Source organism: Gracilinanus agilis, chromosome 4 (assembly GCF_016433145.1).
Source record: "Gracilinanus agilis isolate LMUSP501 chromosome 4, AgileGrace, whole genome shotgun sequence".
Taxonomy (NCBI): Eukaryota; Metazoa; Chordata; class Mammalia; order Didelphimorphia; family Didelphidae; genus Gracilinanus; species Gracilinanus agilis.
The window spans coordinates 272,357,066-272,371,298 of NC_058133.1; the positions used below are offsets into that span (position 1 = coordinate 272,357,066).

General features: G+C 44.3%; 1 protein-coding gene across 1 annotated transcript; it reads left to right on the top strand.

Annotated features, from left to right (window-relative positions):
- The first annotated feature begins 13,416 nt into the window (after positions 1-13,416).
- Positions 13,417-14,020, top strand: LOC123245589 (ADP-ribosylation factor-like protein 5A). Its single transcript, XM_044674535.1, has one exon. It carries the CDS (start codon positions 13,417-13,419, stop codon positions 13,954-13,956), a length of 540 nt encoding a protein of 179 aa, XP_044530470.1. The 3' UTR covers positions 13,957-14,020.
- Positions 14,021-14,233: the final 213 nt, after the last annotated feature.

A 14,233-nucleotide genomic window follows, 5' to 3' on the forward strand; every position in this document is an offset into this window, starting at 1 on the left:
ATCATCTTAGTTATCTAGGTTTCCCAGGGCCCAGGAGGGATCCAGGAAGTGGGCAGGAGAAGAAGAAGAGGGTGGAAAGGGTGGATATCTCAAACTGGTTAGGCTTACTGTCTAGTGAAGAAGAAGCTGAAAGAATATACAGCAGTTTGCCTGCTCTGGTGTGGCCCTGGCCAGGCTGTACCAGAGAGAAGCTATCATCTTAATTCCTTCATTTGCCTGCAGTTTAGAGATTCATCATTATCATTTTAACTAGGGTCTCCCAATACCTCTATCCCATACCATTATCTTTCTTTGCCAAATACATTCAAAGTTTAAAGTACCTTCCTGAATTGGTTATTCAAAGCTTCTTTGGGAAGGGAGTCATGCAGTCAAATATCAATGTTACCCAGCTAAAGAGCCCAATATAATAATATCAATTAACCCCAGGTGGGTCCTGAAGGGATATCATCCATTGACCTAAAGGATCCTGCCTGGGCAACTGTTATAAAGGAGAGAGGTGTCATCCTATCCTCTCTCTGTACTCCATCTATCTACATCTACATCTAGTAGAGGAGTATAAGTGGGGCCTTTTATTATAACACCAGACATGATGTGATGACATTTCTACCATGCCTCTCCCAGGGATTAAAGGTTTTGCCTGGTCATATGAAGTGGGTGTATGGTCTGGAAGGTACTGGACGAGGTACAAAAAATGTTAAAAGGAAAAAAGATAGGACTGCATGAAGAATGGATCATGGGGGCAGCTAGGTAGTATAGGCCTGGTGTCAGGAGGACCTGGTTTCTGTTATCTCACTGGACCTTCTGTAATGGAAGTGTAGACACCTAGTCACACAGATGGTAAACATGAGAAAAGGAATTTGGACCCAAGGCTTTCCTTATTCCAAGTTTGGAACTCATACCTTTGATTTCCATTCTACTACTCTCCCCCGACCTGCTTGACCATCATTTCTTGCTCTTCTTGGAAGGTTCAACTTTCTCCTCCTATGCACTAAATGTGAATTTCCCATAAGGATCTTTTCTCAGCATCCTTCCCTTCAAACTCTATAATCTGTCCCTTAGCAGACATATCCATTGTCATGATTTTAGTTAGTGTCTCTCTGCAGATGCTGAGTCCCAGATGTACACACCCAGCTCTATTCTCTCCCTGGAGTTCTCATCTCACATTTGCAACTACTGGCTGTGGCCCTCCAATCTGAGGAGAAACAGAAGCTAATCAGAGGCCAAAATAAAGCACCAAAAAATAGTCTAGCTTCTGACCAGCATGCACAAAATAAAGGCAGGATTATAGAATGAATGAAGAGCAAACAGTAAGTGACCTAAGCCTCTTGAGCTTATCCCACCATTTTGTTCTGGCTCAAATTCATTTGCATTCGAAACCAAAAACGGTTTGGAGAATGTAAGTGTGATCATTGATTGGAAGAGAGAGTTGCAATCTCTACCCAGGTATGAGGGTCCAAAAGTGGTAACCTCATCCTTAGAAGGCCCCTGCCTGACTTTTCCTTAGCTGGCTATGGTGGCCATGACACAGAAACTATCGGGTCGTCTTTCTCAGGGAAAAATGTTCTACTGTAAGCTGTTATATGGGAACAGACTAGAGCAAAATGACTATAAATGCTTGGCTGATTCCTAAGCAGTAGACTGAGAACCCCTAGGCAAAGTGGGACAGGGGAATGGGAGAGAGAAGTTATGGAAGAAATGACTGCAAAAGATCTGTGCATATTCACTACCCACCTTCATTTTGCTCCAACAAAATATACAACATACTCAGTATATCAAATAAGCTAAGAGACCTCCTGTAGACTAAATACATAATCAGTGTCCACATTCATGTATTACTGGGGTGGGTTTTCCTTCACTATATGTAGAAATCACTGTGATTACTCTGGTATTAGTTCACTTAAAAAAACAATGAAAACAGCAACCTGATGTCATCATGTCTTTTCTCAAACCAGTGAATACTAGGAAGAGAAATCCTATCGGGTGAGGAGGTGCTGCCAAACTTTTTGAAAATAAAGGGGGATTTCACGTTTGAAGATTGAGGGAACCTCTAAGGCAACCTTAGTTCCTGTTCTCTGTATTGATTGATTAGATGGTTCTGATCTCTCTTCCAACTCTAAAATGCTATTGTATGGTGATATGATTTCATGCAACATACTGCTGGGCTGATATTCAGATTTCTTATCATTCTTTTTTTCTTATATGATGCTGAGGCATCTAGGTGGTGGGGTGGATAGAGTGTTGGACTTAAGAGTTGAGAAGACCCAGGTTTGAATCCTGACTCAGATATTTATTATCTGGGTAAGATTGAACAAGTCAAGTAATTTCTCTGAGGGATAGTTTCTTCATCTATGAAATGGGGAGAATTATAGCCTCTCTCACACAGTGTTTTGAGGACTAAGTGGCATTTGTAAAGCACTTACGAACTTTTAAGCTCTATATAAATGTCAGGTATTATTAATTAACATCCCAGTCCATCTTTTTAATATAAGAATTGCCTTTTTCTTTACTTCTTTTTCTTCCTTCCTTTTGTAACAATGTAGACTGAAATTTGCAAAGGAGAACAGGCAGTTGGAGTTGGAATGGACCCTGAAACAGCCCAGCAGAATGTTGCCTGTTTAGAATGTGAAAGGAGGGGCCCCAGAGGAAGAGGAGTTTTCTCAACCATCACTTCACTCCTGACCTGACTGGGACCCAGAGGGGTTGGTTTTTGGTTGAGAGGTTTGATTTTGGGGGGATCCTGAGTGAATCTGGTTCTTCTGTACCCTTTTATTTTATTTTATTTTTAAACCCTTACCTTCCATCTTGGAGTCAATACTGTGTATTAGCTCCAAGGCAGAAGGGTAGGCAAGGGGGGTCAAGTGACTTGCCCAGGGTCACCCAGTTGGGAAGTGTCTGAGGCCAGATTTGAACCTAGGACCTCCCAACTCTAGGCCTGGCTCTCAATCCACTGATCTACCCAGCTGCCCCCTGTTCTGTACCCTTTTAGTAGTGACTATTGGGAGATCACAACTACCAACATCAATTTCTACTATCTTCATTTACCAACAAGGAAGTCATTGAACTGCAATTCTCCAATTTGGCTGAAGAGCCTGGACTCCCAGGGAAGCGAGCTTGAAATGAGCTTGAAATGAGGGGGTCCCTTCCCTGATCCTGCTTGAATCAATTTATCCTGTTACTTCCTTCTTATATTAGTTTAGAGATATTTGATAGGAGATTGTAGGGGAAAGAGAGACTTGGCTACTGTGACCAAGCCTCATGCCAAGACTTTAAAAGCTCTGAAAACACTTCTCTTTGGAGATTTGAAAGTCATATAATAATTGATATTCCAAAGAAGGCCAGCAGATGGCAACATAGAGTATCTTGGACATGGAAAACCAGCCCATGGGTGAGTGGCAAAGAGAATGATTTAGCCAAGAAGCAACCTCAGCAAAGCACAGCAACCCACAGCTTGATAGCTCAGGGGATTGAGAGCCAGGCCAGGCCTAGAGAAACTAGGTGCAAACCCTAGGTCCTGGGTTCAAATCTAGCCTTGGACGTTTCCTACCTGTGTAACCCTGGGAAAGTCGCTGGGGATTGTGCTCCTCGCAGTCTCACTTCAGCCAAATCTCAGCACAGAGGCAAACTCCCAGACTCTTCTCCTGAGCTTTTGGAATTCACAAGGTCAGAGCCATCTCCAATTTATTGGACCTAAAATAGGAAAGAAGAAGACAAAGAGACAAAGAAAAGAGGCCCGTATTTACAGGATACATGTTGGTCCTGAGGAGAGCCTAAAGCTTCTCTCATTGTCTCTCTCACTGGAACACAGACAGTCAGGAAAAAGCAAGACCCAGATCCAAGTCTTTTGAATTTGTCCCAGTTCTGGCTACACAGCCAATCAACAGTCCTCACCAAGGGGCTAGCAGATCAGAACCAGTTACAGAATATCTACACGTGCTCCAAACTGAAGAGCAGGATCCTTCTAATACCTAACATCATGTTTTTCCAAAAGCAAATTCTCCAGCCTCTTCCAATAAACATGTGTCATCCCCCTGTTACAAAAATAACTAAAAGGAATGTATCAAATTGAGAGGGGTATCTAATTTTTCTGGTTAATTTTTCCTCTTGCTTTGTTTCCTTATGTTTAAAATCATCTCCAACCAAATCCCACCTACTTCTCCCTCTCATACTTGGGCCTGGAGCTCATCAGTCCCCTCCACCCTTGGTAAGGCCCCATTTCTCTTCCTGCACCAAAGTGGGCAACAATATGTTCACAGAAACTAGTGGGCTACTTATATATCAGAGAGGTCCAGCAGGATGTCTCACTGCCAATGTTCACTTAGATTCAAACTGGAAAATCAATTAGAATCATTCCTCAACACCCTCTTCTCTCAAGACCCAGCCCCAATGGTTCCCCCAAGTTAGGATACAATACAAAGGTATTCTCAGATGGATCCAAAGCCCACATCGATGCCATCTGGGCATCAGATACCCTCTGTTATTTATAGACACCTTTTTCTAAATATTTTCAGCCTAGTCTCTCCTTCTGGGATTTAGCAAAAGACTGAGAGGGTTAGTTGCAGAAGTAGCAATCTGATGAAGAAGATGAGTTTTAGAAACAGTGTCAGAGATGACAGATGATGTCATCCGAGAGTTGTTTCTCCCTCCTCCAAGACATACCCACTGAACCTCCTGCTTCCCCCATCACCAGCATTTTCCTGAAAGCATGGCATCCCAGGCCAAACATGTCCCATTTTTCTACTAAACCAACCCTTCTAGGTGTTTCTCTGTGGGGAGGGGGGAAGTCTGGAGGGGAAAACTGGCCAAGCAGCAGTGACACACCCTAGTAACTCCCAAAGCTTATTGACAGAAGCATCCTGGTCCTGGTCATGAACTTTTCCACCCACTCCCCTTGAACTCAGGATCTCTGCCCTCTTCTCTACCTTCACTTCCTCAATCAAGTCTTTGTTCCTCCATCAGCTCTTCAGAGTTTGCTTTGGATTCTTTGCTCTAGTTCTCTAGAGGCCAGCGGGGGATGGAGTGCAAAGTGGGGAGGGGACCACTGTACCCCCTTATCTTAGACCTTCAGAGAGGAAGAACAGAATAGTTCCAGAAGCAGCAATGTTGTTGCTGCTACTTTTGCTGCTAGGGTGGATATCTGGTAAGGAAGGAGTAGAAATGAGCTGGGGAGAAGAGAAGGAAGGGGAGACAGGGAGGAGGAATGAGAGAAAATGGATGAAAAAAGAGTTCATTTCTTTAGACTATGGCATTTTGGAGGCTAGGGAGGGAGACTCCTTGATTATAGGGGCTAATACTTTGGTTTTTTTCTGGACTTGAGGGTGAGAGAAGGCTGTTCTCCCACCACCACCACCACCACCACCACCACCACCACCACCACCACCACCACCCTTTCCCTTTNCCACCACCACCACCACCACCACCACCACCACCACCACCACCACCACCCTTTCCCTTTTACTCCTGTGCAAATAGAAATATATATAAAATGAGTCTGCCTTCCAAGATATATACAAGAACTTTAAAAAAAAACAACTAAAAACAGCAGTGAAAGGAAATACAGATCTACGTAATTGGAAAACTCTTCATTGTTTATGAGCAAGACAAGCCAATATAATAAAAATAACAATACATCCTTAATTAATTCCATACCAAAAGTTTTATTCACTGAAATAAAGACATCTAAATCATTAGAAAATACTAGTTGTTTATAAGATAAGCCAATATAACAAAAATAACCAATATGTTCTCACTTAATTAATTCCATACCAATCAAACCAGCAAACGATTACTTTATAGAACTAAAAAAAATCTCGAAAGTGATATAGAGGGGGTCAAGAATCTTTAGAGAAATAATGAAAAGAAGTGTGAAGAAAGGCAGTCTTGTAGTGCCAAACTATTCTACTATCCTACAAAGCAGTTATTAAAAACACTTTGTGAATTGGAAACTAAAAGGATGTCCATCAATTGGGGAATGATTGAAAAAGTTGTGCTATATGGTTGTAATGGAATACTATCAAGATATAAGAAATGAACAGGATGAGTTCAGAAAAGCCTAATATGAATTGATGCAAAGTGAAGTGAGCAGAACCAGTGTACAGTAATATAAATATTGTATGATGATCAACTGAGAAGGACTAAACTATTATCAGCAAAACAAAGTTCTAAGATAACCTCAAGGGATTCATTATAAAAAATGCTGTCCACGGCAAAAGAAGAAACTGTTGGAATCTGATTGCAGATTCAAAGTTTTCTATTTTTCTCTTCATTTCCATCATGACTTTTTATTGTATATGTAATATGTCTTCTTTTATGACATGAGGAATATGGAAATATGTATTATATGACAGCACTGGTATAACCTTTATCAAACTATTTACCACCTTGGGGATGGGAGAGGGGAGGGAGAGAATCTGAATTGCAAAATGTCAGAAAAAATGTTTTTAAAAGTTTCTACATGTAATTAAAAAAATAAAGTTTAAAATTTTTAAATTTGAAAAATTAAAAAAAAAACACTTTGCTGCTGGTTAAAAAATAGATTTATCAGGGGCAGCTGGGTGACTCAGTGGATTGAGAGTCAGGTCAAGAGATGGGAGGTCCTAGATTCAACTCTGGCCTCAGACGCTTCCTAGCTGTGTGACCCTGGGCAAGTAACTTAACCCCCATTGCCCAGCCCTTGCTGTTCTTCTGATAGGCCTAGGAAGCAGAGCTGATAAAAATAGCAACACCTAATGAATGGCAGGAAAGACCCCCGACCAGTAACATCTGGTGCAGGGGTCGGCAATGTATGGCTCTCGAGCCATATCTGGCTCTTTTGAGGGCCAGATATGGCTCTTTCTGCAAGAGCCATAAAGTCAATTTTTTTTCAGACACTGTTACAGGAGTACGCACTGTGAGCACTGTACGGCTCTCATGAAATTACATTTTTAAAAAAGTGGCATTTATGGCAATCATGGCCAAAAAGGTTGCTGACCCCTGATCTGGTGAATGGATGATAGGAAGCATGTGTTAACATCCAGCTCCCCCCCGCCCCAGTTCCTGGAACTCAAACTGTATATAAGCTGGCTAGACCTCTCATTCCCTGTTACATTGTGGGACCCAAGCTTGAGCTTGCAATAAAACAGTACCTCTTGCTTTTACATTATCTGGTGTGCCTCCTGATTTGGGAAATCAGAACCAGGCTGAACATGTGGGGGCTCATTCTGGGATTTCCTGATTGGACCACACACAGATAGAGGTACTGGTTCGGAGGGCAAAAGGGTCAGAGAACTGTGTGTGATGTGTGATTGGTGTGTGATATGTGGTTGATGGGGAACCAATCACAGGATTAGGGCATACGACTAAGTGGCCCAGTTAACCCCTCCAACTTCAGGATTTGTACGAAGTGGGCCTACTGTCAAGTCCAGTCCCAATAAGTATTTCAGTTCTGCCTGTTTCTGAGTGTGGACCAGCCTAATACACATTTCTTAGACTTCCCGAGAAGCTGAGCCGGAACAGCCGAGAAGCGAGAGAAAGCAAAAGTGGATTGACCCTTTCAACTCTCCGAGCAGAAAAGACTCATTTCAAAGGGTTGGAGGCCCTTCACTCAGAGTCCTGGGGACCTGGGACATAGACTAGTTCTCTACAGCAGAGATTAGAGTCCTCTGAGGCCTTGGAACCTGAAAAGTGGCCCTGGCAGACTAGCCAAGGGATTTCCAAGAGCGGAAATCAAGGTATTCATTCTTTGGGAACCTAGGGGGAGGGCACATTATATTGCCCTTGGGAAATGTAGAGAGTAGTTTTAGTACCTTCGTGTTTTTACTGTCCAGTCCTGTTCATATTGTTTGTGCCTTTTTGTCTTATCGTTGGTATTGTTATTTTTATTGGGGTCCCTGATTTCTTGGCCTTTTGGCTCAGAGAATATGGGACAGACAGAGCCTACTCCACTGGCCCTTATTCTCTCCCACTTCCAAGTTTTTAAGGCCCATGCTCACAATCTCTCTTTGCAAGTCAAAAGAGGGAAGTTAGTGACCTTCTATGACACCGAGTGGCCCACTTTCAACCTTGGTTGGCCTAAGGGTGGCACCCTCTACTGAGACATCATCTCCAAAGTCCAGACCAAAATCCTTGACCCTAGTTCAGAGGGCCACCCTGAACAGATCCCCTACATTCTTACTTGGCAGGACTTGGTTTTGGATCCCCCTTTTTGGCTACAGCCCTATGTTTTCTCAGAACCAAAGAAACCCATCCATGCCGTAGCTCTCAAAAATAAAACAGAGGGGCCGGGCAAACCCTAGAGTCCCTCAGCCCCACTGGGGAAACCCTAAAGTCCCTCTATCCCACTGGTCCTGCCTGACTCCAATAGTGCCCCTCCCTATTTGCCCATACCACCACCCACATATGCTACCTTGTACCCCACCCCCTTAGACCCAGATGGGGGGACAGGTGGAGGACGCTGAAGCCACCCCACCACTGGCTCACCGCACTTGTGGTCAGGAATGGATCCCCTCACCAGAACCAGAGCCCCCACCTTACACCATGGCCCTTCCTATCCATACTGTGGGTCCCCTTGTCCCCAGAGCACCTTGAGTCCATCAATATTGGCCTTTCTCCTCCAGTGACCTCTATAATTGGAAGACCCAGAATCCCTTTCTCTAACCAACCTCAGAAACTTATTGACCTCATAGAATCCATTCTCTTCACCCACAATCCCATCTGGGATGATTGCCAGCAGTTATTACAGGTTCTTTTTATGACTAAGGAGAGGGAGTGGATCCTCCTGGAAGCCAGAAAGAATGTCCCTAGTGTGGATGGTTGTCCCACTGCTCAGCCCAATCTCATCGAAGATGCTTTCCCACTTTCATGTCCCGATTGGGACTTTGACCAATCTGAAGGTCGGGAGCATCTCTGTGTCTATTGCCAGACACCAATGGCCAGTATCCGAGCTGCGGCCTGAAAGCCCACCAATTTGGCCAAGGTAAATCTAGTCTGACAGGGATCCGATGAAAGCCCAGCAGCATTCCTTGAGCGCCTCTAATAGGCTTTTCGATTATATACCCCTATGAACCCGCAGACCGATATCAGTAAGAGGTCATGCTGTTGGCATTTGTCAACCAAGCAGCCCCAGATATCAGGAAAAAACTCCAAAAGGTGGATGACTTTGTTAACCAATCCATTAGTGAACTCCTGAAAGTGGCCAAACTGGTATACAATACCCGTGAGACCCCTGAAGAAAAAGCTGAGAGGTTGTATAAGGAAGATCAGGAGAGACTTGACAGGCTGTGCCTTGAGGACTGCCGGCAGGATAGAAAATGTCAGAGGGAAATGGCTAGGATACTAGCAGCCAGTATTGTAGCCCCTCTAACCACTAGACCCACCCTGAGGCCAACCCCTTCACTGACAACAGAGGATGCCAACAGCCAGCCCTTACAGGTAGAAGACCTCTATGCAATGCTTTTATTGCAAAGAAGAGGGTCATTGGAAGTGCAACTGCCCCTATCTGTGTCCCCAAAGAAGTCAGTTGGGGGATAGTAACCAGGCCCCTAGGAACCACCCTGTGAAGACATTGTTGGTCACTGGCGATAGTGATTGATGGGGACAGGACTCGTGCCCCCTCCCTAAGTCCTGGGTAAAGGCAAAAATAGAGGGGAAATCCATGAACTTTCTGGTGGACACGGGTGCTAAGTTTTCTAACCTGAAAGCGCCTGTGGGAAAGATATCCAAAAAAACAAGCTGGGTGCAAGGGGTGACAGGCACTCAACAATATAACTGGACCACCACTCGGACAGTGAATTTACACACCCTTCAAGTCACACACTCCTTCCTAGTTATCCCCGAGGGTCCAGCTCCCCTTCTTGGCTGGGACCTACTTCACAAAGTAGGGGCCCACATTTACTTCTAGGACAAGGGGATATGTGTAACAGACAAAGAAGGGGTCCCCCTCCAGGTCCTTACACTGTCCCTTCAGGATGAGTATCACCTCCATACCCCTCCCCTTCCTGCCAGTATACCTGACCATGTGCACTCCTGGATAGATAGGGTCCCTGGAGACTGGGCTGAAACTGTGGGGGTGGGATTAGCTGTCTGGTAGCCTCCCATCATTGTAACCCTCAATCCTGGCATCACCCCAGTCCGCATCAAGCAATACCCAATGTCTCTGGAGGCCCAAAGGGGCATAATTCCCCACATCAACAGGCTTAAAACAGCAGGGGTCCTAATCCTTTGCCATTCTCCATGGAATACCCCACTCCTGCTGGTTTGGAAACATGGGGGTAAGGACTATAGGCCTGCCCAGGATTTAAGAGAGGTCAACACCTGGGTGGAGGACATATACCCCACAGTCCCCAACCCATATACTCTCTTAAGCGCCTTAACACCAGATCTTGACTGGTACACTACCCTAGACTTAAAAGATGTTTTCTTCACGCTTCCGCTTGCACCACTCGGCCAGCCCCTATTTGCTTTTGAATGGTATGATAAGGACACCCAGGCTACTGTCATGTGGATAAGGTTACCACAAGGTTTGAAAAACAGTCCAACCATCTTTAGTGAAGCTTTAGCCACAGACTTGAGAGATTTTTCGCATTGACCACCCCCAGTTATGCTTCTACAGTATGTGGACAACCTCCTCCTCGCCACCTTGTCACGAGCTGAGTGTAAGTCCACCACACTATCTCTCCAGATCACCCTGAATGAGCTTGGCTATAAGGTTAGTGGAAAAAAGACGTCTATTGCTCAGTGGGAGTTCACATACTTGGGATATAAACTCAAGGGAGGCCAACGGTGGCTCATCTAGGCCATAAAGGACACTATCCTCAATATCCACCCACCCCAAAATCCCAGGCAGGTCCGGGAATTTCTGGGGTCTGTAGGATACTGCAGGCTGTGGATCCCTGGGTTTGCAGAGCTGGCCCAACCTTTGTATAAGGGGTCCCGTGAATCCGCAAATTGGGAATGGACTCTTGGAATGAATTCTGCCTTTGAACTTCTTCATCAAGCCATGATCACAGCACCTGCGCTTACCATCCCCAACCCAGAAAAACCCTTTCAATTGTTCATTGGGGAAAAAGAGGGGATAGCAAAAGGGGTTTTGACGCAGCGTTTTGGGCCATGGGATTGCCCAGTCACATATCTGTCAGAATAACTGGATCCCATTGCAGCAGGATGGCCACCTTGCCTGTGGATTATTGCTGCTACAGCACTCCTGGTAAAAGATGCAGATAAGCTTACGTATGGACAGGCTCTTGTTATCACCACCTCACATGCTATTGAGTGCATCCTCCTACAGCCACCTAATCATCAGTATTGATTCCAAGGCAGAAGGTAAGGGTTAAAAAAGTAATAAAGAATCAATAATAAATATGTGCCTCTGTGAAGAATAGAAGAGGCAAGGTCAGGTCTATGCTTTCACTGCTAACAAGCTAGATGGGAAAAGAAAAGGAATAAGCTTTTACATAATATGTGCTGGACATTGTCCTAAATGCTTTTTTATAAATATTACTGTATATCATCCTCATTGTGTAAATAGAATTAGCCAGATCCCATTTAATAGTCAAGAATCTACTCAACACAGGCGTGCTAATGATGTCACTCCCACCTCCCTTAGTGGGGAGGGGAGAGAGTTACCCACACGTGACAATAAGTAACAAATCAAGAATAAGGGACTGCCCTTTGGGCAGTCCAAATCAATGTAGAAACTGCCATTTGTCCATTTGAATTAGAGGTGGACCACAGGAAGTGATGAAAGACACATTCTCTTTAAGTAAGTGAGTGAACTTCCTGTGGGAGGAGTTAGTTGGCGTCTGGAACTGGAAGAAGAAGCATCTCCTGAGACCACAGACAGATTACACTCTGTATTGTCACGTGGGTAAGTTAGGCTGGCTTCCTTGGCCTAGTTGGCCAATTCTAAACTCTGCCTATCCGGCTGTTGGGCCTTGCGGCTTACAGCTTCATTTATTTAGACTTCTAACCTCCCTCTTCTCTTTATCACTACTCACCTTCCTGATTGTAAATAAACTCCTCAACCCGATGCTGACTTGGGTCTGATTTAATTACGGAATCAACCTGAATTGTTGATTCCTGGCGGCCACATAATTTTAATATATAAATATAATAACTAAATTTTAATTCTTACATCATAACAACCTTGGGAGGCAGGTGCTATTATCATCTCCATTTTATAGTAGAGGAAACTAAAGCAAGCAGAAGTTAAGTGACCTGCCTAGAATTATACAACCAGTAGTTGTTAGGGGCCAGATCTGAGCTCAAGTCATCCTATATCCAAGCCCTGTATTCATCATCTGCTTTTGTAGTTTAGCAGTTTCTAATGTGTCTAATTCTTCATGACCTCATTTGAGGTTTTCTCAACAAAGATACTGGAGTGGTTTTGACATGGGCATTGTGCAGAAATAGCAGGGACCCTGTACCCCTTATTAACTCAGGCAGAATGTGAACAGGGAAATTCCCTTCCCCCTTCCTGCCCTGGTGACTACCAAGGCAAAGACCATTATCCTTGGACTTCCTTTAAGTTGAGATAGACAAAAGAGATACACCTCCGGGCCCTGAGGGTCTCAGACAGACCCCACACCCACTGAATGCCTGGGTGCAAGGAATCATGTCCACATTACTGGAAAAAATATAAAAAGCCCAGAACTGGAGGACTTGGGAAGCAGACTCCCATGGCTGTTCCACTCATGTTGTCTTGCTGGCTGTTAATCCAGTCTTACTAATAAATCTTTCTTTTTACTTTTAAGCTAAGCTTGGAGTCCTCTCATTCTTGAGAAAGGTTTCCTTCCTGAACCCTGGGGTTCACTATTTGTACCCCTATAACAGTTTGTCATTTTCTACTTTGGCTCATTTGATAGATGAGGAAACCAAGGCAAACAAGGTTAAGTGATTTTCCCAGGGTTGCACAGCTAGTAAGTATCTGAAGTCAGATTTGAACTCAAGAAGATGAATCTTCAAATCCATAGAATCAAAAGATTCCAAAGTGGGTAACCTCTCCCTCAGACATCTATAAACAGGAGTGTGCTGGGAAATATTTCACAACCATCTCTCCAGAAGAAAAAAAATTGCACTCACAACACACTTTTTTTTAAACCCAGAAAACTTTGTTTTATGAAACCCCAAATATTTCCTTGTCATGTGGGAAATTGCCTTCAAGAAACTATTGGGGAGGCGGCGATGTCCGCGAGCCCCGAGCGCGCCGCGGCGGCAGCGGCAGCTGCAGCGGCGGCGGGGCCTCATGCGCAGCGCGGCAGCCTGGGCTTCGGCCTCCCTCCGGCTCCCGTAGAGCGGGCCGGTGGCAAGAGCAGTAGCCGCCAAGGCCGTGGGGACTCTGGCTCGTCTTCCTCCTTTTCTCCCTCCTTCCCCTTGGCCGTCGGGTACTGAGCCGGGGGAGGGGAGGCGGCCTGGGTGGCCGGGGCGGGGGCTGCTGCTTTGAGGATGGGAATCCTCTTCACCAGGATATGGAGACTGTTCAATCACCAGGAACACAAAGTTATCATTGTTGGTCTGGATAATGCAGGGAAAACCACCATTCTTTACCAATTTTCTATGAATGAAGTTGTACATACATCCCCTACTATAGGAAGTAATGTTGAAGAAATAGTAGTTAATAATACACGTTTCCTAATGTGGGATATTGGCGGCCAAGAATCTCTTCGTTCTTCATGGAACACTTACTATACTAACACTGAGTTTGTCATAGTTGTTGTGGACAGTACAGACCGAGAGAGGATTTCTGTAACTAGAGAAGAACTCTATAAAATGTTAGCACATGAAGATCTAAGAAAAGCTGGATTGCTGATTTTTGCTAACAAACAAGATGTTAAAGAATGCATGACTGTAGCTGAAATTTCCCAGTTTTTGAAGCTCACTTCAATTAAAGATCACCAGTGGCATATCCAGGCGTGCTGTGCTCTCACTGGTGAGGGATTGTGCCAAGGACTTGAATGGATGATGTCACGACTTAAGATTAGATGATCTCTACTGACCTCTATTTGTAGACTTTGCATAAATGAAGTGCTGGACTATAATTAACCTGAAAGCTGCAAAAATTAATGGGTTAGCTATATTTATAATAAACTGACAAATTTTTTCTATAAGAAACAAATTAAGACCACTTCTTTGAAAAGAAAGACGGAGTCTCACGTTCCAGTTTGCTTTCACATTAGTTTCTTCTGAAGTTAGGTCTTAAAGCTGTGATTGACATTTCTGTCATGATGAATCCTCTCAGGACATTGTGTAGTCTGTGGTAAGT